The sequence below is a fragment of the Gobio gobio genome, assembly GCF_949357685.1.
Source record: "Gobio gobio genome assembly, chromosome: 23".
NCBI classification, from domain to species: domain Eukaryota; kingdom Metazoa; phylum Chordata; class Actinopteri; order Cypriniformes; family Gobionidae; genus Gobio; species Gobio gobio.
The window spans coordinates 14,831,634-14,859,615 of record NC_137119.1 but is presented as its reverse complement, the minus strand read 5'-3'; the positions used below and the strand labels follow the sequence as shown (position 1 = coordinate 14,859,615).

Here is a 27,982-nt window from a genome sequence, read left to right as displayed (position 1 = left end):
ACCAAATCCAAACAGAGAGAGTGAAAGGCAGAGAGAGAAGCAATGACCTGTAAAATGAGAGAGGACACTGTTGTCGTTTTATTACAGAGAGAGTTTGCATTTCATTTCAGCTCTTTCTGCTGATTAATGAGAAATACAAGCCAGAGGATGCATTCAAAACCATATTTGTTTATTAGAGGAAAAACCTTTTGTTTAGGCATTTGGGTTAAAGAATGGGGTTCAAAATAATATAAGGGTTCAGACTTTTGAAATATGTAGGCTATAGTCTACATTCATAACTTATGCATGTGTGTAAAATCTATAGTGCCATTGTATATTGTATTATCTTCTGAGCAGGTGACTTATGGTTTATGGTATAATGTTTATTGATTTGTCTGCATTCATATGGGATCATTTTTCCCAAAGCAAGCATACTATGTAATCTGATTGTGTATGTGTTGCTATGTCGGGCACATAGGTCAGTGGGGAATGGGAGGTCACTGAGACCTGAGCAGACACAAGTATGCATTCTCAATACAGCTTCAGGAGAAAATCTAGTTTATGTTTTTCTGCTCTTTTCTTGTGTTTCAGAACCACTTTGACACATTTGACAGGCTGTTGAATTCTATAGTGGACAGCCTATTTGGAGAAAGAGGTTTGTACTTTTAATCCTTTTCTATGTTGATGTTTTCACTTGTGCCATTGTGAATAGTACCATGTAGTTTAGTGCCATATGGTTATCTCAAGTTTGCTTTAATTTAGTGAAAAAATACACAACCTGCATCTGGAGACACATGGTGTGTAGCAGAGTAAATAATTATTATATATTCATGAAACATGTCCATGTGCAACAGAAACTTAATCATGTATTTTCATGTAAGTTTAATGCAGTACAGCGTCGTAACCAGGTCAAATAATAGCCATATTAAGCCCTATTTGGACAGGACAAGTTTTCTAAACGACGTTTGAGATACAATTCTAGATAAATCTGTGAATTTATGTACTGATTCAGGGATTCATTAAACATTAATAAATGTTTTATGAATATATATATATATATATATATATATATATATATATATATATATATATATATATATATATATATATATATATATATATATATATATATATATATATATATATATACTGTATATATATATATTTTTTTTTAAAGTATAATTTATTGATACATTTTTATAAATATATGATTAATTTTTAAATAAATATACATATATTTATAAAATTTTTATAAAAATATTACTCAATAAATTGATTGATGTATGTATGTATGTATATATATATTATAATTTATTGATTCATTTTTTTTATAATTTTTTTTATAAAAACCCAATTGGGTGGTTGATTATGATTTCAGTTTTGTAACTTAAGTTAGTGTTTATACTCGAAAAAAACTTTCCGAAACTCATACGAATTCTGAATGAATATATTTAGAAAAGAAATATCATATGTCATATGTCCAACAAATTTTTTTAAACTTTGTCCATGTTTTGCATGAGAATCCAACTCTTTAACAGTGTAAATAAGTCAGAATGCATGAAATAGCATTAGACATCCCCTTTAATGTCCTGATGTAGCAGTTTGAGAATGGCAAGTTTATTGTTAATAGATTGCAACAAACCCACCTTGGCATCCTCTGCATCTGTTGAGTCCTCCCGATTGCGGTGCTTTTTCTGCGGTAGAGGCATGACGTTACATCCATAAAAATAATAGTATAAAAATTGTTTGGGGTTTTCAATGCCCTCCACAGTTACTGTGAGCCAGCTGCACTGTATTTAATCACAAATGAGAAAAAAATTGTTTATCCTGTGTATAAAAAATATTTGTCTACTTGGATGTTTACAGCAGCGTACTAAATGCCACAACTAACATAACTGTCCCAGAGGAAAGAAAAATAAAAAATGATCTCTAAGATCTCAAATGTTTCTCCTCACATTTGTCTCCTGAGACAAAAACTCTAACAATCTGACATTTGTCTCCTCTAAAGTTTCATAAGAGATCTCAACAACATCCCACACTGTGCTAAGATTTTTCTCCTTTGCTAGAGACTCTGCTCTCACATTTGTCTACTTTAAAGTATCACAAGAGATCTCATCAACTTGCTGGAGACTGTTGTTCTCAAATTTGTCTCCTGAGACAAAAACTCTAACAATCTGACATTTGTCTCCTTTAAAGTTTCATAAGAGAATTCATCAACTTCATATACTGTGCTCAGATTATTCTCCTTTGCTGGAGACTCTGCTGCTCTTACTTTTGTCCCCTCTAAAGATTCAGACAAGATCTCAGCAACATCACACACTGTGCTTAGATTTTTCTCCTTAGCTAGAGATACTGGATCACTCACATCTGTCTCGTCTAAAGTTTCAGACAAGATATCAACAACATCTCACACTGTGCTCAGATGTTTCTCCTTAGAGACACTGGAGCTCTCAAATTTGTCTCTAAAGATTTAGACAAGCTCTCATGATCATCATCACACTGTGCAATTCCCCCCTAAGATAGAGACTCTGAAGCTCTCATATTTGTCTCCTCCTAAGTTTAGAATAAGTCTCATCACCATCACTTGAACAAGTGTGTTTCCAATAGCAACTATAGCTTTAAGAACAAGCACATTTCCAACAGCAACTATAAGCTTTAAGAACCAATAGCCACTATAGCTTTAAGAACAAGTGTGTTTCCAATAGCAACTATAGCTTTAAGAACAAGCACATTTCTAATAGCAACTATAGCTTTAAGAACCAATAGCAACTATAGCTTTAAGAACAAGTGTGTTTCCAATAGCAACTATAGATTTAAGAACAAGCACGTTTCCAATAGCATCTATAGCTTTCAGGACAAGCATGTTTCAATAGCAACTAGATAGAACAAGCGTGTCCGATACCTGAACAGAATCAATGCTGAACTGACTCAACTGAATAACAAGCTCTTTTTAGAGCTGTGCCACAGCAGAATTTATTCCGTTGGCACCAAGAATCATATTTCCTTTTTATCACCGCAAGATGCTTGAATCTGTGCTGTATAAGTGCTATATAAATAAAGAGGACTTGACAGATTAAAGCTGGAATTTTTGCAGCGACAAGCAAGTTGCCAATGACAACAGATAAGCAACTCGCATGCCAATATGATCGCTGTATACAAAATAATTTAGCTGAGCTTCGTGAAGACATTCAAAGATGAACGGAGAGGGAAATATAGCCAGCTGTGATATGGATGCTTGATATCCTTTCGTCATGTAGGGAGTGCAGATCTCATCTGAAATTGTTCTCGAGTCAGTCACATTAGTATAACTTCAGTGAGTCCATCTCAATAATGCAGCAATGCAAGAAGCAATGCTAACTCCAAATCAGGCAGCATATGATCAGGAAGCTGACGATAAAGTATCTGACATTATCATAATCACTGTTCCTCCCATAGTTATGAAATAGTATATGCCCTGATATAATTCTGCTGAAAATGCAGCTGTCACAATGGAGAAAGGACCCAAAAGCAAATGCAGGTTACAGTCTTTATTTGAACAGCAGGTAAAGGACAAATTAGGCTGTCTGCCGGTAACCGGCCGTCTAGGTGGACGCAGATCAGGAGAAGGTAACTTAAAGGGACCAGACATCAAACAGGCGGGATGCCTGGTTCAGGAAGCTGCTGTCAGAGAGTGCACCCAGGAAACGGCGAACTCTCACATCACTTGGCAGACACGGCGGTGCAGAAGAGCAGACTTGTAGACAGAAGACTACCGGGTGAAATCCTCGTCTGCCACACACACACGGCGAAACAGAACTAGACGAGCGGGACAATGACAAGGCGTAATTATCAGACATGCATGACCAAACAATAACCCAACAAAGAGAAGAGAATAGCAAGATGATCAGGGCAAAGGAGGAACAGGTGTGAGAAAGCATACGTGCAGTACAGAGAGAAGGAAAACAAGAGGAATCAAACCAAACTCCTGACAGTACCCCCTCCCCAATGGGCGCCCCCTGGCGCCCCCGAGGAAGACTCACGGGAGCGGAGGAAGTCCTCGATAACCTCCGGACCGTATCCCTCCCAATCAACAAGATACTGATGGCCCCGACCCCGGGGTCGGACATCAAGCAGCCTCTTAACCCTAAAGACAGGGGAGTTAGCGAGAAGAGCAGGAGGAGGAGAGGGAGAGGAACGAGAGCAAACCGCAGGCTTAATGCTTGAGACATGGAAAACAGGATGGACGCGCTTAAGGGAATGTGGCAACCTGAGCCGTACTGCCACCGGACTGATAACTTTAGTGATGGCATAGGGCCCAATGAAACGGGGACCCAATTTCCAAGCAGACGTCTGAAGGGGTAAATTATGTGTGGAGAGCCAAACTCTTTGACCACACACATACCTAGGTGCTTTAGACCGACAACGGTTTGCGGCACGACGGGTGCGTTCCCTTGTCTGACAAAGAACCGATCTCACTCTTCTCCAAGTGCGACGACAGCGCTGAACAGCAGGTGTTTTCCTGACAGCAGGTGTTTCCCGCCTCTGTTTTCCTGAGAGGAAAACAGAGGCGGCTGGTAGCCCAAGCAACAGGAAAATGGGGATAGGCCAGTGGACGACGACGGCAACGAATTATGAGCATATTCTGCCCCGGTCAATTGCTTGCACCAGGAGGAGGGGTTATGAGCTTCCAAGCAGCAAAGCAGGACTAAGGTCCTGATTAGCACACTCAGCTTGGCCATTGGTCTGTGGGTGAAACCCTGATGACAGACTGGCAGTAGCCCCAATCTGTCGGCAGAATTCCCTCCAAAAGTGAGAGACAACCTGGGGTCCCCTGTCCGAAACCACATCAGTAGGAAGTCCATGAATCCTAAAGACGTGGTCCACGACCGTACGCGCAGTCTCTTTAGCTGACGGAAGCTTGGGGAGAGGGACGAAATTAACCGCCTTAGAAAAACGGTCAACGACAGTAAGAATCACAGTATTGCCGCAGGAGGGGGGAAGCCCCGTAACGAAGTCTAGGGCAATATGGGACCATGGGCAGGAGGGAATGGAGAGGGGACGAAGCAGACCGTCGGGAGGCGAATTATCAGACTTTTGCTGTGCACAGACAGAACATGACGCAACAAATCAACGTATTTCACGTTCCATGGCAGGCCCCCAGAATCGCTGGCAAACAGCTGCCAAACAGCTGCCCTACCCCCGGTTGCGCCGACATAAAGTTTACCCTCAGGACACACCCGGGGCACGACAGTGTGAGTTAGCTCCCCTTTCACCACCCCACGTGACGGACCCAACCACGCATCCCTCCGGTAGGATGGACTCTGTGATGGAACCGCCCTCAGAGGAAGAGAACTGGCTTAACGTTTTTGGACCCAGGTCTAAAAGAGATCGTGAAATTGAAACGCCCCAAAAAAAGAGCCCAGCGTGCCTGCCTAAAGTTAAGTCTCTTGGCAGAGCGAATATACTCTAAATTTCGATGATCAGTCCAGACGATAAATGGAGAGGAGGCTCCCTACAGCCAATGGCGCCTCTCCTCTAAGGTCAGCCGAATGGCTAGGAGTTCCCGATTACCCACATCATTGTTGCGTTCTGCATACAAGAGCCGGCGCGAAAAAAAGCACACGGGTGAACCTTATGATCAAGGGCGAAGCGCTGGGAAAGCACAGCACCCACCCCGACGTCAGACGCATCAACTTCAATGATAAATTGGCTCTCCGGATCAGGTGAAATCAGAATGGGAGCAGATCCTCGGACCAGAAAAAATGGGACTTAGCAGACGTAAGAGGAGTCAGGGGAATGGCAACCTGACTGAAATTACGAATGAAGCAACGATAAAAGTTTGCAAACCCCAAAAACTGCTGAAGTGCAGAGCAAGACTCCGGAACGGGCCAATCAGTGACAGCCTGAACATTGGAGGGGTTCATGCTTATGCCCTTAGCAGACACGGAAGGTAACTGACTGGACATTCTCGGCCTTGACATAGAGACAATTATCTAATAATCGCTGTAATACGCGACGAACGTGTTGGGTGTGTACCTGGAGAGATGGAGAGAAAATGAGGATGTCATCCAGGTACACAAAGACAAAAATGTTGAGCATGTCTTTCAACACATCGCTCACGAGTGCTTGAAAAACGGCTGGGCGTTTACCAGCCTGAACGGAAGGACGCAGTATTCAAAGTGCCCTAACGGGGTATTAAACGCTCGCTATCTTCCACTCGTCCACCTCCTTAATGCGCACCAAGTGGTACGCGTTACGGAGATCTAACTTTGTGTAAATCCTTGCCCCCTGCAGGATCTCGAAGGCTGATGACATCAGTGGTAAAGGATACCGGTTCTTAATAGTGATGTCATTCAGCCCATGATAATCAATGCAGGGGCGCAGGGAACCGTCCTTCTTTTTTACGAAGAAAAATCAGAGCGCGACCGCTTATTAAGATAGCAAATAGCTGTGAGAAAGCATACGTGCAGTACAGAGAGAAGGAAAACAAGAGGAATCAAACCAAACTCCTGACAGCAGCTGCTCACGTACTTCGTATGTAAATAGTGAATACATTGTTTGCATTTTAAATTATAATGCTCACATTGGAAGATCGAATCATTAGCCAATTCACTCAAATGAGCAAACCTCTGTTTAAAGCCAATTTTACTTTAAAGAGTCTTGTGTATGGGTACTTCATGATGAATTGATAAAGCAGACCACACAAACACATATTGATATAGGAAAGACAGATGAGATTCCCTTATCTTGATTGCAAAGCAGCGTAGAGTGGAAGCAGCCAAGCAGGCTGACTGAACTTAAGCTGTGCTTAAGTAAGGCGTGCAGTTTGAGAGTTGCCAATTGAGTGCATAGTAATCGAATCAGCTGATATGGGTGTGGTTTGAATTTTACCAATCAGCTGAAGTCAGCTGATAGCAGAGCTTGACTACGTGGCCTGCCTGAACTAATGCAAAATGCTTGATTTTAAAAACTGACTTACAGAAGTCTTACTACGGGAACAATAACCCTGGAGTTTTCTTTGCCGAAAGTTACATTAAAGACTTACAACTCAATCCTTGACCATTTGGATTATTAATAAATATTATATAATAAAAATCTTCTTACCGAGACATTTGATTTGTTCTCTTCTAAATTTTAGAGAGAGAAGACAAGGAAAAAGATCTGAGCATAGTGTGTGATGTTACTGAGATCCCTTCTGAAGCTTATGAGGAGATAAATATGAGACCCCCGGAGTCATTAGTTTAGAAGAAAAATCTGAGCACAGTGTCTGATGTTGTAGAGATCTCTTCTAAAACTTTAAAGGAGACCATTGTGAGAGTGTTAGATTTTTTTTGTCTTAGGATATAAGTGTGAGAATCAGGAGACTTAAGTCATAGTCACCTTTATTTATATAACACTTTTTACAATGCAGATTGTTTCAAAGCAGCTTCACAATGGTAACAGAAAAAAAATGCAACAGAATTTAATAGAAATAATATAGTTAAATATTAGGAAATATTTTAATAAAAGTTTCAATTTGATGTTAAAGGATTAGTTCACTTTAAAATGAAAATGTCCTGATAATATACTTACCCCCATCCCATCCAAGATGTTCGTGTCTTTCTTTCTTCAGTCGAAAATAAATGACGTTTTTGAGGAAAATATTCTAGGATTTCTCTTCACATAATGGGTTTCAATGGCAACCAAAATGTTGAAGGTCCAAATCAATGCAGTTTCAAAGGGCTTCAGAGGCTCTGCACAATCCCAGCTAAAGAATAGGGTCTTATCTAGCAAAACCATCTGTAATTTTCAAGAACAAATAAACATTTATATACCTGACAGATTTGCCAATTTGTCCCATCCCGTGCCTTTCTCTATCTTCCTTGGTAGTTGCAAAGAATACAGACTCAGATCTGAGGGAAGGAAATTCTTCAATTTATTAGACAAAGGAGTTCGAATATATATGAAAAGGAAAAGAAGGGTAGAATGGATTTAACCAATGAGAGAACGATTACATCATATATACATCTCATGGCATGAGAACGTGAGCCACGTGATATCAATGTAATGTATAGAACACATCTGGTAATCATTATTTCCACCAGTACAACACTGAGGTCCTACAGTTCCCTTCAATGCAAAGAATAGAGAAACTCGGGACCCTTTTTCCATGAGACCGAGTAGAGCCTCCTTATATGAGAAACATATGTGGAGAGTATGCTTAACTTAAAAAGAGAGAGAGAGAGAGAGCGAAGACAAAGGAAAAGAGGCCACAGTTATATTCATATGAAGTGGATTAAAATAATGAGGATAATGTGGGTGATTAACTAAAGGGTTAATGCTGAGATGTACATAAAAACTTATCAATACCTTTTATCCTAAATGGCTCATCTTGCGCTGCTCTGCTACGTGCCACGGATTGCGCAATCACGTCGGAAAGGTCATGCTAGACATAGACGGAAGTACCGCCCAAAGCGAACGTGCCAAGACTAATACAAACACCCTTTACAAAAAAAAAACCTCCATCTCCAACTTCAAAATAGTTTGACATCGTTGTTTAATCTTTTGTTGCTAAAAGATGTTTGTATTAGTCTTCGCACAAGCGCTTTGTAAACATGGGGGGCGGTACTGCTACCTACGTCTAGCGCAGGCATGGGCAACTCCAGTCCTCGAGGGCCACTGTCCTGCGGAGTTTAACTCCAACCCTAATCAAACACACCTGAACCAGCTAATCAGTGTCTCCTGGATTACTAGAAGGCTACAGGCAGGTGAGTTTTATCAGGGTTGGAGCTAAACTCTGCAGGACAGTGGCCCTCGAGGACTGGAGTTGCCCACCCCTGGTCTAGCGTAATCTTTCCGATGCGATTGCGCAATCCGTGGTGTGTCGCAGAGCAGAGTAAGATGAGCAATTTAGGTTAAAAAGTATATACATTTTTATTTTAGAAAATGGCCAATGGTTTTGCTAGATAAGACCCTATTCCTCAGCTGGGATTGTGCAGAGCCCTCTGAAGCCCTTGGAAGCCCTTTGAAACGGCATTGATTTGGACCTTCAACATTTTGGCTGCCATTGAAGTCCATTGTGTGAAGAAAAATCCTGAAATGTTTTCCTTAAAAACATTTTTTTCTTTTCTACTGAAGAAAGAAAGACATTAACATTTTGGATGGCATGGGGTTAGTACATTTTCAGGAAATTTTCATTTTGAAGTAAACTAATCCTTTAAATGTAACCTCATTTATATCTAGAGAAACATTTGACATGTGAAAGAGATCACTTTTTTCCCTTCACTCTGGGTAGCTTCAGTTTATTCATCCACACCATTTCAATAAAACACAGTACATGCATTTTCATATTTGTAATAAAGTTGTTTAATGAAGTAAACCGTGTTTTGTTGCACAATGATTTGATAGAGGAAACCATGACCTATGCTTACATGTATGCAAAATGGGTTGTACAAGACAATTTTCAATGCAAAACAACAACAGTTTTGACTCATTTTCTCTCAAATATTTCTCATGTCTCATTTGTGTCTAAGAAATTTTAGGAGAAACATCTGAAATGCGGTTGATACTAAAATGAGCGATTTGAGAATCACAACTAAGACTCTTGAGCTTAGGAAAAGCAACCACTGAGCAATATTTTTTTTCCTCTGGGGTGTCACGAGTTCATGGTGGTGCAAATGCTGACAAGTGTACACTACAAGTGCACTTCAAGTAACAAGTGCACTTCACCTCCTCGCAACCTTCCAACTACCAAGCATGGCATCACGTCTCCTTCGCCTCAAGGAAACTTACCATTACAATTGGAAGAGGTCTCCTCAGCTGTACATAGCCTTTTCTATGAATCTCTAAACCGTTACGTTTTAACAGCTGAGCATACCTGGTTGTTAAGTTTAGGAAGCGTTCTCCTTTTCACCTCTTTTGAGAAAGGAAAACTACTGAGACAACATCACACCCAAGAGGGAGGTTAAGGTGGAAAAACATCGTATGGACTTACTGATGGGAAGTACTACATAGGGAAGTCTCTGTGGTGTGCTCCACCTACTAGGGAAGAGACTGCCGTCGAAACACAGAAAGTGGCATGCCCTGCTAATGGGTCTGGTAATGAGTTCCTCCATTGAACTCATCAACCGCAATGCGCTTAGTGGTGAAGAAGGGTGGTGCAGTGTTCACCACTCAAGGCAAACTTTAATGCATGTTATCGAATCAGAGAGGGGAAAGGTGTTGAATGCAGGCTCTACACCCTACCAGTCATCTAAATTAATTTGTTGGTACCCAGAATTTGAGATGAAACTGGTTTCAAGGTTACCATTTGATCCTTGAAAGGAGTAGTGCGACCCTTAGGCACATATCCGGGCCGAGGTCTCCATTTGAGTGTCTGACGGTCTGAACTCTAGGCACGTCTTGTTAGCAGAGAGGGTTTGTAGATCCCCAACCTCTTGACAGAGGTGAGTGTAGTGAGGAGGGCAGTCTTCATGGAGGAGACACTAAGCTTCACTGACTGTAAAGGCTCAAACGGATCTCCTTTAGAGATCCCATGAGGGGATGAGGAATCTAATAATGAGATTGTGCTTTCCCACCAATCTATCATCCACAGTGTTGTGATTTGCTGCTATCACAGCCACATACACTTTCAAAGTGGATTCATGTGGAAAAATTATAATCCCTAAATAAAAATAACTATTATAAGAATAAAACTTTACTCTAGCTTTCACTGTTATAATTACTGCAATGTCATCATATCCGATTATTCTTTTAAATTATGGAAGCGAGAACATACATTATTAACGCATTTACTGAAGCTATTCCAGAATATTAATAATTCTTATTTAGTCTTATTGTAGCTTATAGAAACAAACTAATTTAAAGCATAAGCACTGACAAAGCAAGGCAAACTGCACATTATCTCTAGCCTGATGTCGGCATACTCAATTCTAGTCAGAATATGAGTCTGATACTACTCCATTGGGCTGTGATTATGGGGGCGTGTTTCAACCGAACCTGGAAAGAAAATGCCTCTGCACTCAATTGACCTATTGGGAAGCCCCGCCCCCCTTAGTTACTGTTGCTAACTCGGACAAACAAACGGAGTTGCAATATCTTACAATGACAGCTGTCAGTGTGAAAACCTTATCCCAAGATGTTTTTGGAAACAGAATGTAGCGTATATCCCGTCCGAATGATGGCCAAACTTTACTGATGGTTTATCAAGTTTATTATGTCCTTTTTCACTCCCAAAAAATCATTGTAAGAGCTGAACAAACAAAGCATAAGAAATGCGCATTAACGCCTCATTCACAAAATATCTCTCTCCGTTGCATTACCATTAACATACACAGCAAATTACTCAAAAACACTCATACAACTAACAGTAAACAAACATATACAGAGAGCTTATGACTTTTTGAGGGTGCAGTTACTTTGTATCTGCAAAACAACTCCGATAAACTGAGTGCGAGCTCTTCCTTTCACTACCCGGAGACTATAATACCCATCAAAATAGGAGTCCTCCTTAGTAGGACAGATAATGTAGACCTTAAACATATCTAAAATTAAATTAATTTACATGATACAGCCAGTTTAATATGGAGAGGCACTGAAATGTAGACCTTCGTGTTTTTGACCTACAGTGTACATGACGTGAGAACAGTTAGTTATTACGGTTTGTATGTTAGCAGGGACTTTAATCGTAACTTAACGAGAGTATGACAAACAGAAAATCCTCTCAGGATCCCTGGAATCAGTGTTACATTACCTCAGGCACGACATTTTAGCATTTTTGTAGCATAAACACCATCAAACCGATGAGAGCTTCGGATTTTCCAATGTTTCTCTATGGCGCTGACACCTAAAGATGTCAGAGTTCCGGTCCCAGCGCAACTGATACTCAACTGCTATTGGCTCATCTGCGTTCGAGGGGAGGCGCTTACCGATAGGTCAATTGGATAGACCTACAACCAATCAGAGCAACGGAGCGATGCATAGTTGTCAACAGAACTCAACTGCACGCACGCTGGAAGAAGTAGAAGATGAGTGTAAACTATCTTTGCCAGTGTTGTAAAAAAGAATTTAAGGATAATTTAATTTAAGTAAGTACTTACCAACATGATCATCATTTTTGAGAGAAATAGTAAAGGTGAATGCACATACGAACAAGTTCTCCATTTAGGATTAGAACGAATTCAACCCAAACGCTCTTTGGAGACGTGCATGATTACGTTACTGGTGAGCACCTGTCCATCATCGTATAAAGCCCACGCTGACAATTTGATTGGTCCGAACAGCTCTTGTTCGAGCATAGTTGTTCCACAACGGATCAAGTTCAAACCGAAGTTCGGCTGGCATCCAGGCTACGTTATCTCGGCATTGTACAATGCATTTTGTAAGCCAGAGGCTGTTCTTTGAAGTCCTGCAAACCTAACATTCTTCTAGCACATGCTGAGTTTGGTCGAATGACAATAAAAGTCATTTTAACAGAAGACAAAAAATATATTTTTTTGTACAATTTTGGACAAATTCTCCCAACGAAAAATGGATGGTTCTGCACAAATTGTCTAGTGTCAGGTTTTGTGACATACAGCTTCAAAACTAAGAAATTCTACAACTTTGGGGCACTATTAATTTTGTACTAATATTAAATTAAACTTTATATTTACCTACACAATGTGTAGAATATGATATCAAAAAACATGCCATCAAATTATGGACTATTCGAAAGGAATATTACTGCTTCCAAAGACATCAGTGTATACTTTACAAACTATGAATGTTTTTGCTAGTACTTATCTGCATTTAAATGTCAGACAGAAACATAAAATAAACATTATGGACCCTATTTTAACGATCTAAGCGCATGGTCTGAAGCGCATGGTGCAGGTGCACTTAGGGCATGTCCAAATCCATATTTACTAGTTTAACGACGGAAAGAACTGTCTGCACGCTAGGCACATGGTCCAAAAGGGTTGTACCTAGTCTCTTAATGAGTAATGTGTTTGTTTTGGGCGTAACGTGCAATAAACCAATCAGAGTCTCATCTCCCATTCCCTTTAAAAGCCAGTTGCACCTGCACTATGGCGGATTCGATATTTACATAGCGGAATTTGCAAGCGGAAAGACTGAATGCTTCCCCAGAGAGAAATCCTTCTATTTTTAATACTTAAAAATGTTTGTGTGCTGCTGCCCTGTGTGTGTAATAAGCAAAGTGTATGTGCGTTGTACACCTGGCGTCGCATTGCGCCTTGTGTACGATAGGGCCCTATATCTTTGAAAACACTGAACAGTTGTCATATATGATGAGTGCTACCCCTGAGCACGTCTGTCTCTGGCTCAACAGCAGCCAAAGTGCGAATGCAGATTTTAATTTAGCAATTGATGACATGACACACTCTGAACGTTCTAATCACACCGGTATGATCGTACGCTTCAAAAGCTTAATTATCTTATGTAAAAAATATTATTTCTTGTTTTCTGGAAGCTGCATTCAAAAGCATTTGGCTCAAAAATCTGAGGGGGCAAGTTTTTTAATGAGCATGACACCTCTGCTTACTTGGGTCCCTGGGCCAGCTGTGTGCCAGTGCATCCGTGCAGAGGGTGGCCTCAGTCAAGGCCGAGAGGGGATCAGATCTACCTTTGCTGCGGCGAATCCACTCTAAATCAGCTGGACCGTCTGGAGTTGGTGTCTCCACTCTCCTCAGAGTGTAGCTTGTCGCAAGAGTGAATCCGCTCAATCGCGCGATTGAGGTTGCCCGGAAAAAGTAGTTTCAAGGATGTGAATACCCACTTCATTTAAGGAGGCAAGGGAAGCCTCTGTGACTTTGGTAAAGACGCAAGGAGACAGGCAGAACCCAGAAGGGAGGAAATTGTACTGATATGCCTGCCCTTCAAAGGTGAACCGTAGAAATGTTTGTCCAATTCACAGAAAAGACACAAAATAATGATTAATTCGTAAACGAATGGTTCAGTTGACAGAAACACTTAGCCTAGTTTTGCACAGAAAACATTTTTCAGTCTGAATGCAGTATGCACAGTGCATACAGCTGCAGGTACCACTGAGGTACCACTGAGAGAAAGAACAACATTTAAGCATCTAAAATATATGTGCGCAGTCCAGTTATACAGTTTAACCTCTTTAGCCTAATGCTGTTAAACTGAATACTTGTTAGTTTCTTTTCCTCCGCTTTGTAATATGCTTAAATTCAGCGGGTAGTCTCGAAGCAAGCTGTTTGCTTGAATATTCAAAACATAGACAACACATATAAGTGCATGGTTTATCTGTGGATATAGTTGCATTCGTTCTGCGGTCCGAATATTGAGCAAAGTATAACGATAAAAATATAACTAAGTATAACTATCATATATACTATACAAGAACAGTTAAAATAGTAGTAAAATAAATACACAGCAATAAGAGATAGCCAACAGCCAAAAAGGTGGCCAGAGCGACGGCATGCTGACATGTAACCTGGCGCCATCTTGCTCTTAAACTCTAACTCGTAAAAGTATAATTAAGTATTCTAACTACACTTGTAGTTGGCTTGTAGTTGTGTCCACTCTTTTGATTTTCATAGTTTTACAAACTGTCTTATAAACTTACATTGTTTGAAAATATTGATTTATAAACAAAACAGATATGTTCATAATTCTGAGTATCTGAATTTTTGTGTAGGCTACTCCACAGGTAGTGTACACTGAATTTACTTCAAATCTATTTTATTCTTTCCAAATTGATTGAATTTTCCATGTTTTCACAGTTATACTGTAAGGGACACTATTACACATTTTCTGAAATAATACAGAATCTCTGGATCAATACACAATTGAAGAAGAAGCAGAAACAAGTGATAGAAGATTGCTTATGCAAATGTAATATAATGTGATCATCAAACATTAAACACAGAAACTGCCTACCGTTACCAAATTAAATTTGGTAAAAATGAAATTCGATCAACCCAGGTAACGACTTTGAAGCTTTGGGGGTGTGGATGGACTCTATCTACTTCTCTATCTATGTTTTGATCATTGTTCTAAATCCGATCCAGACATGGTCTTTGACCAAAATGCATTTTTATCAGCTTTTTATTTAAAATGTTGCTTTTTAAAATGAAACTTACCCACATTCAAGTGTTGATAAAAAAGGATCCATAAAGGAATGGAAAATGGAAAATGTTAAAGTACAGAAAGATATATTTCAAGTATAACAAATTAATACCTAAATTGGAACATAGTAGTATACTTAGGGCCAGATTTACTAACAGCTTGCGCCAGCGCAAACCCACGTTTGCCGTTAAAAAAACGGTAAGGAAAAATTTGCCCTGTAAAGTTGTGGACACAGTTATTTTTGCGGCTGACTTTATTGCATATGCATTTGTAGGAGTTTCCCTTTCAGACACAACATTTTAGGGAGGAGAGTATTTAAATTCATATAAATGAATTGCGCTCTTACGCTAATTTGCCCTGTTTAGTAAATCTGGCCCATAAAGTGCAAAAATAATATATAAAAGGAAACTATGGGCCCTATCTTGCACCCAGCGCAATTGACTTTGTACACCGACGCATGTGTCATTCCTATTTTGCACCCGTGCAAAGCGCGCTTTTCCCTCCACAGAAGCACGTCGCTAAACTAGTGAATGCACTTGTGCTCCCTGGGCGGTTCAGCGCAAAAAAGGAGGCGTGTTCCGGCGCAAACAATCCCTGGTGCTATTTTGCTGTTCCATTAAACAATTGCGCCACTGACCAGAAAAAACCTAGTCTAAAGTCAGTGGAGCGTTGCGCGTTGTTCATTATGCTATTTTAAGGGCGCATGCTTGACCATAATGTATAGCGTGCACAACGCGCATACACTTTGCTCATGTAATCTACACAGATGCAACAGTTATTTTTGCAAATCATAAATTGTTACACTAAAAAAATATTAACACATGAGATGACGGAAATCATTGTGGTGTGCCACGAAGATGTGAAAAAATAGGCATAAATCTAGCTTACAAATGATTCAGGCTAATTGTAATAATTAAGGATAAGACCTGTTTGCCCAATAGTGGCAAGACATATATGTTTATAAGGACATCTGACAAATTGGTTTGTCCGTCAAAATCGACTGAAAAACTGAAAAAACTGAAAGACTGAAAAAAAAAAAGACTGTGAAATCACCTTTACCATAATGTACAACATTACAACTTCACTTCTCTGTCTTTCACTGCTCTTACAAGAACATCAGTCTCCTCGGCTGTGAACCGCTCCTGGCGTGCGCCTGGTAAATACGCCATAATAATAGCAATCCATAATGGAACTTGCGCACCTGCTTTTAAAGGGAATGTTGGATGACGCTCGGATTGGTTTATTCACGTTACGCCCAAACCACACCTATGAATAATGAAGCTACTTCAGACCAACCCATTTTAGATTTGCGCCGGGCGCAAGAGCCATTTATCCCGCCGGGAAAATAGCAACAGCGCCGAGACCCGCCCACAAAGTTACTTGCGGTTCGCGCTTTGACACTTGCGTTTCAGATCGTTAAAATAGGGCCCTATAAATATGATATGTTCACTTACAAGTATATTTGCAGTATAAAACTACTAAACTAGTAGTTTACTGAGAGTATACTTCAAAGTGCTAAAAAATCCTAAAAAATAAAAAACAAAATTCATACACTAAAAAACTTACATGTATCTGACTAATGAACTATCAGTATATCAGTATAGTTGCAGTACAAACAAAAAAAACTTAGATGTAAACTAGTTGTGTACTCAAAGTTTACTACTGTTACTCTTAAAATATACTTAATATACACAATACTTTTATACACATAAAAAGTGGGCTAATTTAGTCCCAAGTAGTAAGGAAACAGTACACTTACAAGTATACTTCTAATACATTGATATTAGTATACTTACTACATAAAGTATACTTAAGAAACTGTTGCGGTAACTAGGTGAGTCGGCTGTGTATACTGTATATATGCCTCCTCTCGAGCTGATTATAGTGCTCCTCCCGAACTTTTTGAATTCTGCAATCTCTCAAGATGCAGACATGTAAGAGGCTGACAATTAACTGAACATATACTGTACTTGTTTAATTAGTGACACAACCTAATTTTTTATTTATCTTTATTTGAATATGGCAACATTATACCTCATTCTACAATATTTCTATGATTAAATCTCTGACAGAAACCCCTCCCCTATCAGCCAATCACCGTCTGCATAGTTGGTAGGCGTGTTGACATCATCTATAGCAAAGAGGTCAACCCCGCCCTCTCTCTTAGCTTAAGACTTCTCTCTATTCCTTAGTAAAAGTTGGTCTCAGCATCTTTGTGAATAGGTTTTAAGAGAAAACTCTTAAGAACTTTTACTGCAATTTGGGAGAACTCTTAGTGGTAATATAAAATGTTTTGTGAATACGGCCCCAGATTATTGTGGCAGTTAAAGGTGTCATCGGATGCAAAATTAAATTTTATATGGTGTTTGCAAATAAATGTGTCTTTGCAGTGTGTGGACACAACCACCCTACAATGATAAAAATCCATTCACTCCTTTTTTCAATTCTCAAAAAGCCTCTTAATAATCAAGCTGTTTTAATTTTCTGATAAGGGGTAGTGGCTTTATTGCGTCAGATATAGCCTATGCAACTTTCACAGCTGAATAGTTATCAGTAATGAGTCCATAAAGTGAAACAATGTTCTTTCTATTTCTAACCTAATATGTTTATTGCTTTACATTTTAGAGGTAAGCAACATCGGACTTTGAATCTTATTTTAGAATGCTAATAGCTTTTTATCTTTAGGGTTGCATAATTTTGTCACATCTGTCTGAGGGTTTCAAGATCAGTGAATCATTACATCAGTCAAAAATGTAAAGCACCTATTTGATTAAAGCAGCTTGATATGACCCCTTTAAAGAACTATTTAGTAATTGAGTCCACATTGGTGTGTTTAAGTCTGTCTCAATTTGTACTGTTTGTTTGTTTCTGATCAGTTCTAGTCTCCTCGAATACCCGCTTTAATCAGATAGGTGCTTTAAATTTTTGACTAATGTAATGATTCAGTGATCTTGAAACACCCATTGATGACAGATGTGACAAACAATTATGCAACCCTAAAGATAAAAAGCTATTAGCATACAGATTCAAAGTCCGATGTTGCTTACCTCTAAAATTTAAAGCAATAAACATAACATATTAAGTTAGAAATAGAAAGAGCACTGCTTCACTTTATGGACTCATTACTGATAACTATTCATCTGTGAGCAAAGTTGCATATATCTGACACAATAAAGCCACTACCCCTTATCTCTTGCTCCAAATTAAAGCACTGAATAATGCCATTTTTTACATACCAATTTCTGTCATTAAACTCTAGATGGTGCAATCTGATGGGTCCTTAATGCAGCTTGCTGACAATTACTACACAGTACAGGCTGATTGGTTCCTGTCGCAACTGTAGCCAATGAGCTTGCTGCTCAACATTTAAATAGTTGGTCACTTTGCTGACCAACTGGGGTCGGGTGAAAGGCATCATTTGCATTGCATGATTTATAAACAGCCACCAGTTTGAAAACACCCACAAATTTAGAAACGCCCAGTTGTGTTCAGCAGAGACCCCATATTCACAAAAACAATAATTATAAGCATAGATAAATGCAATATAACAGTTACAAATAAAGTGTTTATTTTGTGTTTGTGTGTCTGTTCAGGCGCAGGGAGATTTAAACGAGGAATCAAGGAGGGATGTTCGTGCTGAAAATGCGCCTCTCTGTATGCATCTGCTTCGGGTGTGTGCAACTATGCGCAAAGATAACAGCACACTAGTACCGAATTGAGTTCTCTTTTGCCTTGTCTTGTGCTAGAATGGTTTTAAATTGCTTGAATGTGTAAATTGGCAAACCAAAAAACATACAAATGATAAACCTTCACTCTATGATGGTTAAACTTTGCAATTAATCTGTGAATCACATGCATACCGAACCTCGGGGCCTGGTCCGTATGGATTACGGACCCCCCACAGTATCAGCCCCCTAACTGTTTAACAATTTGTATCACTCACAGTGTCATGGCAGACGAGCAAACCTCCATCATTTTACAAATACTATACTGTTATTGTGTCACAAAATGTAGTTAAGAGTTTTTAGGCGAGAATGTAGTTATTTAGATCTCAAATATGTGACTCATATATAAACATAGTACCTGTTTTACAATTAGTTTAAAAACTTTTGCAGATGCAAGCTGCAGGCCGTCAGCGGCCATTCAGCGATCATGTACCCGCCGAGAACAACTTCTTCTCGGCCATCCTTCAGGAATTTTACCAGCTCTTCCTGTATATAAATAGTGGTTAAACATGAGATATAATTAATTTTAATAAAAATGTTTTTTTTTTAATCTTATTAATCTATTACTTGTTCCAGAGCAAACTGATTTGGGTTAAAGGTGAACTATGTAGGATTTTTGCAGTAAAACATCCAGAAACCACTAGGCCAGTGTTATATATTTTGTTCAGTTGAGTACTTAGAATATCCCAAATGTTTTCAACTATTTGTAAATCGTGAGAAAATTGCTATTTTAACCAAGGAGCCGGGACGTGTGAGCTATGCGTGTGAGGGAGTCGCCTGTCGATTGCGTCATATCTGCGTCACCCTCGGTCTCCGGTTTTATTCAGTGAAACGCTTTACTCTCACTGCATTGTGAACAAGTGTCATAGCAGCCGCCGAGCGAACGTCATAACTTCCTTTTCAACACACTCAGATATAACTAATACGATAAACAGAGCTGCGTTACCTCACACTCAGCACTGGAGAAGAGGAAGTGCCGCCGGCAACCGTGTCATAATAAAAGTCCCGCCAGCGACTATGCCATAATAACAGTCCCGCTCTTCAATCGCTCCTGCGGCCTTGCTCAGCTCCACAACACTCGCTCCTGCTCTGCTTCAGACTACAGTAATGTTAATAATCGCATCCATGAACATGATTTCTGCCCGAGTCCTATCCTGACTGTTTCCCACCGGCTGTGAGGTGAAGACCACATGTCCCGAGATTCTGCGCTCAAACGTGGCGTCATCAAACTACGCCTTTGTTTTGAACAGGCGACCTCTAGTGGACGGAAAAGTTACATAGTGTAGCTTTAAGGGCAAAATTAAGTTTCATAACTTTATATTTAGGCTATGTTTATCTTAGAGCTGCTATTGTTGTTCATTTAAATATTTTTGTTTAATATATATTCTTTTATATAAATAATATGCCATATTTGGTATTGATCAAGGGTCCATTAGTGATTGTAATTTCAAACTCAGTGACAGTTACATTATTACATCAATAGATGGCAGCAAAGACTTTCTTTATGAGTGATTTGTTGTAAACCAGGAAGTTGTTTTAGGGCTGTCTTGGAAAAAGGACAAAGACAAAGATATCGCTTTCCTCAGCGGACATTCAAACTGATTTTTGTAATGGATATAATATTATGGACATCGACCTGAAGAATGAATGCTATATCAAATGCAGTTAATACACTTTTTTAGTCAAGTCAAGTCAAGTCAAGTCAACTTTATTTATATAGCGCTTTTAACAATGTAGATTGTTTCAAAGCAGCTTTACAGTGTTAAACAGGAAAATAATGCAGCATAATTTTATTCAGCTGTATAGCCATTCTGGAAAAATTTCAAGTATCATACAGTGACAGTGTGGGCTTTAGATCAATAATTTGATCAGTAATTTAGTTTAAATGGTTAATTTAGTTTATTATTTAGATGTATTTCGATGTTTAGTTGAAAAATTTAGTGTCCCCAACTGAGCACGCCAAGCCAGAGGCAACAGTGGCAATGAAACCAAAACCCCATTAGGTGACCTAATGGAGAAAAATAAACCTTGGGAGAAACCAGGCTCAGTCGGGGTGCCAGTTCTCCTCTGGCCAATTAACAAACAGCGTATTATTATTATTATTCTGGCAGTTTTACAGCTCGGAGGTCATAATAGATCAGAATATTCGAGGGACCGGGGGCAACATGCTGGAGACGGGTTTATTGAGGATGATGTTGATTAAATAATTATTAAAGTGCAATATTAGAATGATCGGAGGCAACACGCTGGAGACGGGTTTATTGAGATGCCGTGTCGATGAGGCAGTTGCAGGGGGAGTCTAATCACGGTCTCCCAGACACTTCGGGGTCCTGTGTTGGTCTTCTCTGGGCGCAGGTCCACCATCTGAACTAGATACGGCCCGGATCCAGCTGACTGCAGTAAACCTCGGGATAGTCGATCTCTCTCTCATAATACCATAATAATCTACATAATACAACAAGCTTCAATGAAGCGACTCAACATTCCTTCGTTACTAGTTGTAAAGTGACGTTTTAGAATTAGTGACGAAGGCTTGGGCTCAACTGTTAATCTGTCAACTTGAGATTTGAATCCGTGGCGGAAGGAAGTAGTTCTGCACAAAAAACTGTTTTTAAAGACACTCCTTTGTTTCTTATTTATTTACACATTTGTGCTGTTTTTTTATAAAAAGTTATGGCCAGTGCCGCCGCTCCCACCACCCGCATCGTGCGCTGTGTGTAGGGCACCAACTGCTCATGGGGGCACCACAAGAAAGTCTCTCTCTACCCCCGATTTTACATTTATTTCAAAATATAAATTTCTAGAATGCTGTTAGAGTATGGGTGTATGACCACAATATTTTATGAGATTTTATGAGATTACACTGTCCTGCAGAGTTTAGCTCAAACCATGAAATCTTTGACTATCTTGTTCAGGTGTGTTTGATTAGTGTGGAACTAACTCTGCAGGTCAGTGGTCCCCCAGGACCGGATATGAGGAACTCTGGTTTAGGCCTTTCGTGGACAACTGACTCCTGAAACTTTTTATATTTTTCATATTAATAGTTATGTTAATTCACAGCTGAAATTAGCTTTTCTATTGATGGGCGATATTTGCTAGCCTGGCTCCGCCCTCCTACGTACTTTAGCTCAATTTTTTATTTTCCTTCTGTACTCCGTCTGGGATTGCGGTATATTCTCTGGTTTTCTCAATTTTCTCAAATTTTAACCGGTCCAATCAGTGAACAGAGGGAGTGGCTGAGAATGATGACGTTGATGTTGTGCGATAGTTTGAGATGACATACGTCACTCACAACAAAACGTTAGCGATTGGTTATGGCAGATCCAGAGTGTCTCTGGGCAGATCCAATAGTTTTAAACCTCAACAGAGTACCCGCCTTCAAGGAAGTAAAGTTACGAAAGTAACACACAGGTGTAACACAACAAGTAACACAACAATACAAGCTAGATTTTTTGGTGCTACTCTTGTTTTTATTAAACATACCTGACTATGACCTTGTTAAAATGTAACTGCAAACATATTTTGTCCTTTAAAAATTAAAAAAATTATTAAATTACATTTTCATTTTAAATGTTACAGTTAATCAAATGTTTCAAATGTAATATGACAGTACAAACTTGAATTGTTTAGAATATTTTTTATTTGCAATGTCAATCTATTTGATATGTTTTTTCTTCAACAGTATGAACAATATGAAAATTAAATTAAATTAAATTTGCATAATATGCAATAGCGGGAAAAAAAGTAACAAGTGTTACTTTCGTCCTGACAGGAAGTCCTGACATTTAAACATGATTTACTTTTATACTGAAAAACTCTGAAAAGACAAACCTTTAGGGTGTGTAACAGCACTAAATAATAGATTGATCATTACTGTGACACATGAAACGAGAAACACAACTTGTAATTAGAAAAAAAGTACCGCTTCATTAATTTACTTGCCGTACTTGAAAACTGCATTTCGGACCTAACCGCAGGAAACGATGGCGGAATCACATGATATTTGGCAGATCCGTCAAGGGTTGTGTGCTGAACGTGCTGTCATAGCTTGGAATGCAAATGTTGTCAGGGCTCGGAGAAAATCGCTTTGTTACTTTCGTCCCGTGTTACTTTCGCCCCGGTTCTCCCCTACCTCTTGTTCAGGTGTTTGATTAGGGTTAGAGCTAAACTCTGCAGGACAGAGGCCCTCCAGGACCGAAGCTGTCCATCCTTGGCCTGCACAGTTCAATAGAATGATAAAGTGTACCTTCTTTAACTGTACCTCAAAATTAAAAGCAACACTGAAAAAAAGAGCATGCAGTTTATCTGTCAATCAGAGGCCGTTTCTACAGCAACAGTAGATCCAAGTTATGTTTTCTATTTCTTTCAGATTCATATTAAAAATAAAGTGATGTACAACGTAATCAAGAGTGCTCTGACCCCCCAAAAACACTGTAATTCACAGTAAGTGATCAATGTATATGTACTCTGATGTTGATGACAGATGTTGACGATTGTACTATGGACAGAGTAAAGTTAAGTTATAGCAGCACAATTCTGGATAAATTGAGAATCAGAATTTTTTTTTTGTTTGTTTCAAAAAGAGATCACAATTCTCCCACGATTCTGAACAGACAACTAAACAAAATAACATGTAATTTACAAAATAACATGTAATTTACTAGAAGTTGACAATGTTAATTGCTACAATTTGAATTACTATATTTAAAAAAAAAATGGTTTCAATTAATGATTCAATGACTCAAACACTTCACTTGTTTCATTACTGGATGAATCAGCATTTATTAAAGAATCTCTTGAATGATTCAATGACAAATACGTTAACAGTCATTTGTCACCACCTACTTGTGTAACGTTGCAATCGATACAATCGTTATTTGAAGCGCCATGTTACTTTCAAAAGGTTCATAAGCGACTATTTTGATCGATACCGTAAACATCAGTGTTTATATCCAAACTATAAACTTTTATCCCAATACTTCTGTGATAATATAAATATTTGTAACACAAATAATAATGCGGTGTGTTATGACAACTGCTTATGACAACTGCTCTCTCTGGGTCAGTGGCAACGCAGATTTGAATGTTCGCTGTGATAATACTTGTCAAAGGTTTAATAGACACAGGCGAATCATTGTCATTTAGGAATGAGTTTGTGTGGGTGTTTGAATCGAGATATTTTATTGATTAATCAAGCTCTTAGTTAAGTCTCTGATAAGTCTTGTTGTCACCATTAACTATAACTTATAACAGTACAAACCTTAATGTCCCTGAATCAAGTTTTTTTTCTGTTAAGAATGTATGCCGATTTATATATTTTATCATAGTACAAAACAATAAATTGTAGCTAAAGTTTTTGGTTCACATAATGAAAATTATGTTAGGTCTATGATTTATGAGTGTGTTGGGCTTTAGATATCAGGAAATTGTAGTCAAAAGTGCAAAAAAAAAAAGAAAAGTGGAGGGGTTCTGCTTTTAGTTTTGCTTTTATGTCCCCACCGATGTTGAAATCAAATCTACGCCAAACCTTTTTTTTTCCACTGAATCAATTCTGATTGGTGCTAACTCTGAGGTTCTCAAGCCACTATGGGGCTTCAGGATACTTCCAATGGGGCCTCAAGATGATTTAAAGGATTTCAAATAAGACAAAACAAGCTTTAAAATAAGCTAAAACAACAACAAAATAAATCAAGATGTTTCTTATTTTAATGTATCCCCTGTATCCTTTTAAAGAACCAGGATTGAGTTGAGTAAAAAATTGTTTTAAAAATCTCTTTTTTTAAGTTATGAAACTTTCTGTGTTGTGACATACATCTGAGTGTAACGAATGAAAAAGAAAAAAATATAGGGGTCTTTGTCCTATCAAATACTTTAAATATACACAAAAAAAAGAGGTTCTATATAGAACCTTAGTCAAAGAACCGGTGAAGAACCTCTGAAGAACCGCTGAAGAACCACTGAAGCACCCAAATTGGTGCTATATAGCACTAAAAAGGTTCCCCTATGATTACGAGCCAAGAACCATTTTTGGTGCCATATAGAACCTTTTTTTTTAGAGTGTAAAAAGACAGTGCACTCATATTACTTATGGGAGAAAGTATAACACGCAATATGGCGGTATAGCTCCACCTTCTAAATAAAAAAGCCAATCGCTAATTGGTAAAGTCACTGCAGCTGTCGTTAGAAGCTCTGGTTGCTATAGAAACAGTCAGTGTTCTGAGATGTGCGCTTATGACAGATGCACATGCGCATTGGCTAGTCTAGCCTGAAAAAATAAACTTTTTTAATTTTATTTGAGCATAAGAAAAAAAAAATTTGATTTGTGATTTAAATTATGATATTTTATTGTATGCTTGGCGAACAGCTTTGGAGAATTCGATGTTTCCCCATTCAAAGCGATAGGAGCTGTACTTGCATGACTGAAATAGCTTCCCGAGAGGTGTTTCAAAGATGGGCGCCTAGTGAAATTAGTTGCATTAAAGGGACTTTGGTTCTATGCATCGGTTGTTGATAGGATTTGAAAATGTAGGCGTTACACTCAAAGGTGGAGACAGATGAAGTGGAGGCAGATGAATGTGAGCTTGGAGTGGTGGGGTTTAAGTGGACTACATTATTTTTTTAATAGCGCTTTTTACAATATTGTTTCACTGTGGCTTTACAGAAAATGCAAGTTTATATGTTACAATTAAGGGTAACATCTTTGCATATGAAATAGCTAGTATTACATGTGGAACTCTCTCAAAAACGTTTAGCACGTTTGTACTATACACATTAGTGATCCTGCTCTTTTCTCCCTGTCATCTCAGACACCTGTGGGCGGGGCCAAATTTGCAATGATGAAGTAGGTGTTGATTTTCCTCTGCAGAGGTAGTCTTTCAACTATCTAAATACATTCCATAATGAGTCGTTCGCTGGGCTTGGTTACAATAACAGCTGATTTTGGACTAATAAGAAAGTTTTCAGATCTGAAACTTACAGGATATTCTTATAATTTGATGACCTCTTATGTCAAAAGCTCAAGGACAATTTGATTTCTCAGTTCATCACCCCTTTAAAAGTAATCTTCACGATATTCGCCTTGCAGATTATTTGTCCTGAAATTGTTTTTTTTGTTTTTTTGACAATTCCGTTATCTTGCATTGGTAACAATCCTATCTTTCCTGCTTGGGGTTGTCAGATGTATAAATCCTGCTTTCTGCCCAGTGGTTTACTTAATCTTATCAATATGTCAACCATGGGCACACACTCTCTGGTGTTGTCAGATCATTAGTGTTTTTTTTTTGCAATGCACAACCAACATGTTGTATGTTGAAGTTGTGAAATTCTGCTCGAATTAAAGTGTCATACAGCCAGTCTGTGTTCATTCACAAGGCCGTGTGTGTGATTTGCTGCTAAATATGTAGGGCGGACCTTCTCTGAGACGAACTGTAATGAATCCAAACATGAATCTTGAACATTTTGTTTACGATCATGGTTGGTGAATAAATGCGTCCTCTGCAACCTCAGTGAATGTGCTTACAATACAAAGTAAAAATTAACATAATTTGAAATTATTGGAATTAATATTAGGAATTTCACTTTATCGTTCTTTGTGGTCTGTCTGTACAGATTTGCATTTGTGGAGCGATCTGAATCTGTGTTTTTTCCTCAGTTGCAACTGATTTGCTTCTCATAAACTACTTAATGTGAAGACAAATTACAAAGCACTCACCAAAACCATGCATTACCAGAAGGTGTATTAATTGTAATCAACACAATTGTAATCAACACCATTTGTAAAAAAAAAAAAAAAAAAAAAGTGCCGTGTGATGAAGCCGGGGGTGCCTTAAAGGGGTGGTTCCGTGTTTTTTTTTTTCGTGTTTTTTTTCTAGGCTTGGTTGTGTTTATGGGGCGCAGTATAACATGTCTTAATACTTCTTTTTTTTTAAATAAACGCCGTATTTTTCTTATATAGGCCTATTACCTTTATTCCACACCGCTGTCTCCACTGTCCTTTGAACAGCTTGTTTGCTTCCTGCTTCTATGAAGCCCATCTCTCCGAAAAACGCAATGGTCTTAGATTGGTTAGATGGCCAAATGTAGTTTGTAGTTCTGCAACAGCTCTCTCTCTTTCGTAATGACTGCGACGTGGCCTCGCCCACTTTGTTGCGTGTTCGTGGGGGCAGTATTTATGTTAATAGCAAGGGTTTATGATGTCGCCAACCCGGGAAGAAGCTTGTTGTAGTCCAAACCGGCCGTTTTTGTAGGCAATAAACTGCCATAACTTTAAAAGACAATATCTCTGTTTGCATTGAACTTTCAGCACTGTAACTTTGCAGATACTGTTTATGCTCAAGCAGCAACATTAAACACTAACTAAAGTTTAAAAAGTGAAATCGCATGCAACCACCCCTTTAAGATAACTAGAGGCTCCTGCCAGGGCTGTACTGGGGCTAAAATTCAGCCCTGGACAAACCCAGCCCTAGCCTGACAGGCCAGTCCCACATCAAGATGTTGGGTCTGGAAACTCACCATTGACAGGGCTCAATACGAGGGGCGGGATAAACGGTTGTCTTTCAAATTCCCTCTGCACGCAATTGGATAGCGCCATGAGCGCCACAACCAACCAGAGCAAAGAAGAAGGTGAAGCCGAGCTAACGTTAGTTGACAGACTTTCGCCGTATCCGGTAGACAAAACTTCGAACATATCTTCTATTCTTAAGAATGACTTATGTGCCGTTCTTTGTTCTTTTCTCAAAGAAAGCTTAACTCCAAGTCTTCCAGAGTCGCGACCAAAGCCGATTCAAAAGACCGCTGTTCGTCAGCTTCTTTGTTTACGAGTAGTATGCAGAACCTCCGCAACTCTGCCGTGACGTGCCTTCATTATGTTAAGCCCGCCCACCGACTCTACACACGCTGTGATTGGCCTGACTAGAGTTTGGTTTTTCCAGCTCTCAGGTCTACCAAGAGTTGCTAGACTACACTCACTGCAAAATAAATTGTCTGCTGCTAGGGTGCGTCTAGATTTCTAGGCTAACCCAGCCCATGAGTTCCCCCGTGAATGTTTTTGCTGGGGTTAAGGCCTTAAATTCAAGTAAATAAATGAAACTAGGACAGGGACAAATAATGATGGATATTATTGAATTTACTGCAAATGCAGATAACAAATTTAATATTGCACTTTTGTCACACAGAAATGCACTTGATAGTAAAGAACTGATTTTGAGCTAGGATGCATTAAAGTGAAC

General features: G+C 39.0%; 1 protein-coding gene across 1 annotated transcript in view; it reads left to right on the top strand.

Moving 5' to 3' along the window:
• elovl2 (ELOVL fatty acid elongase 2) overlaps positions 1-27,982 on the top strand; it is a 312,772-nt gene that overhangs the window by 263,860 nt on the left and 20,930 nt on the right. Inside the window, exon 8 of the mRNA XM_079806636.1 lies at positions 571-634. Within this exon, the coding sequence (XP_079662762.1) occupies positions 571-634 (64 nt within the window). The remainder of the gene's footprint in view (positions 1-570; positions 635-27,982) is intronic.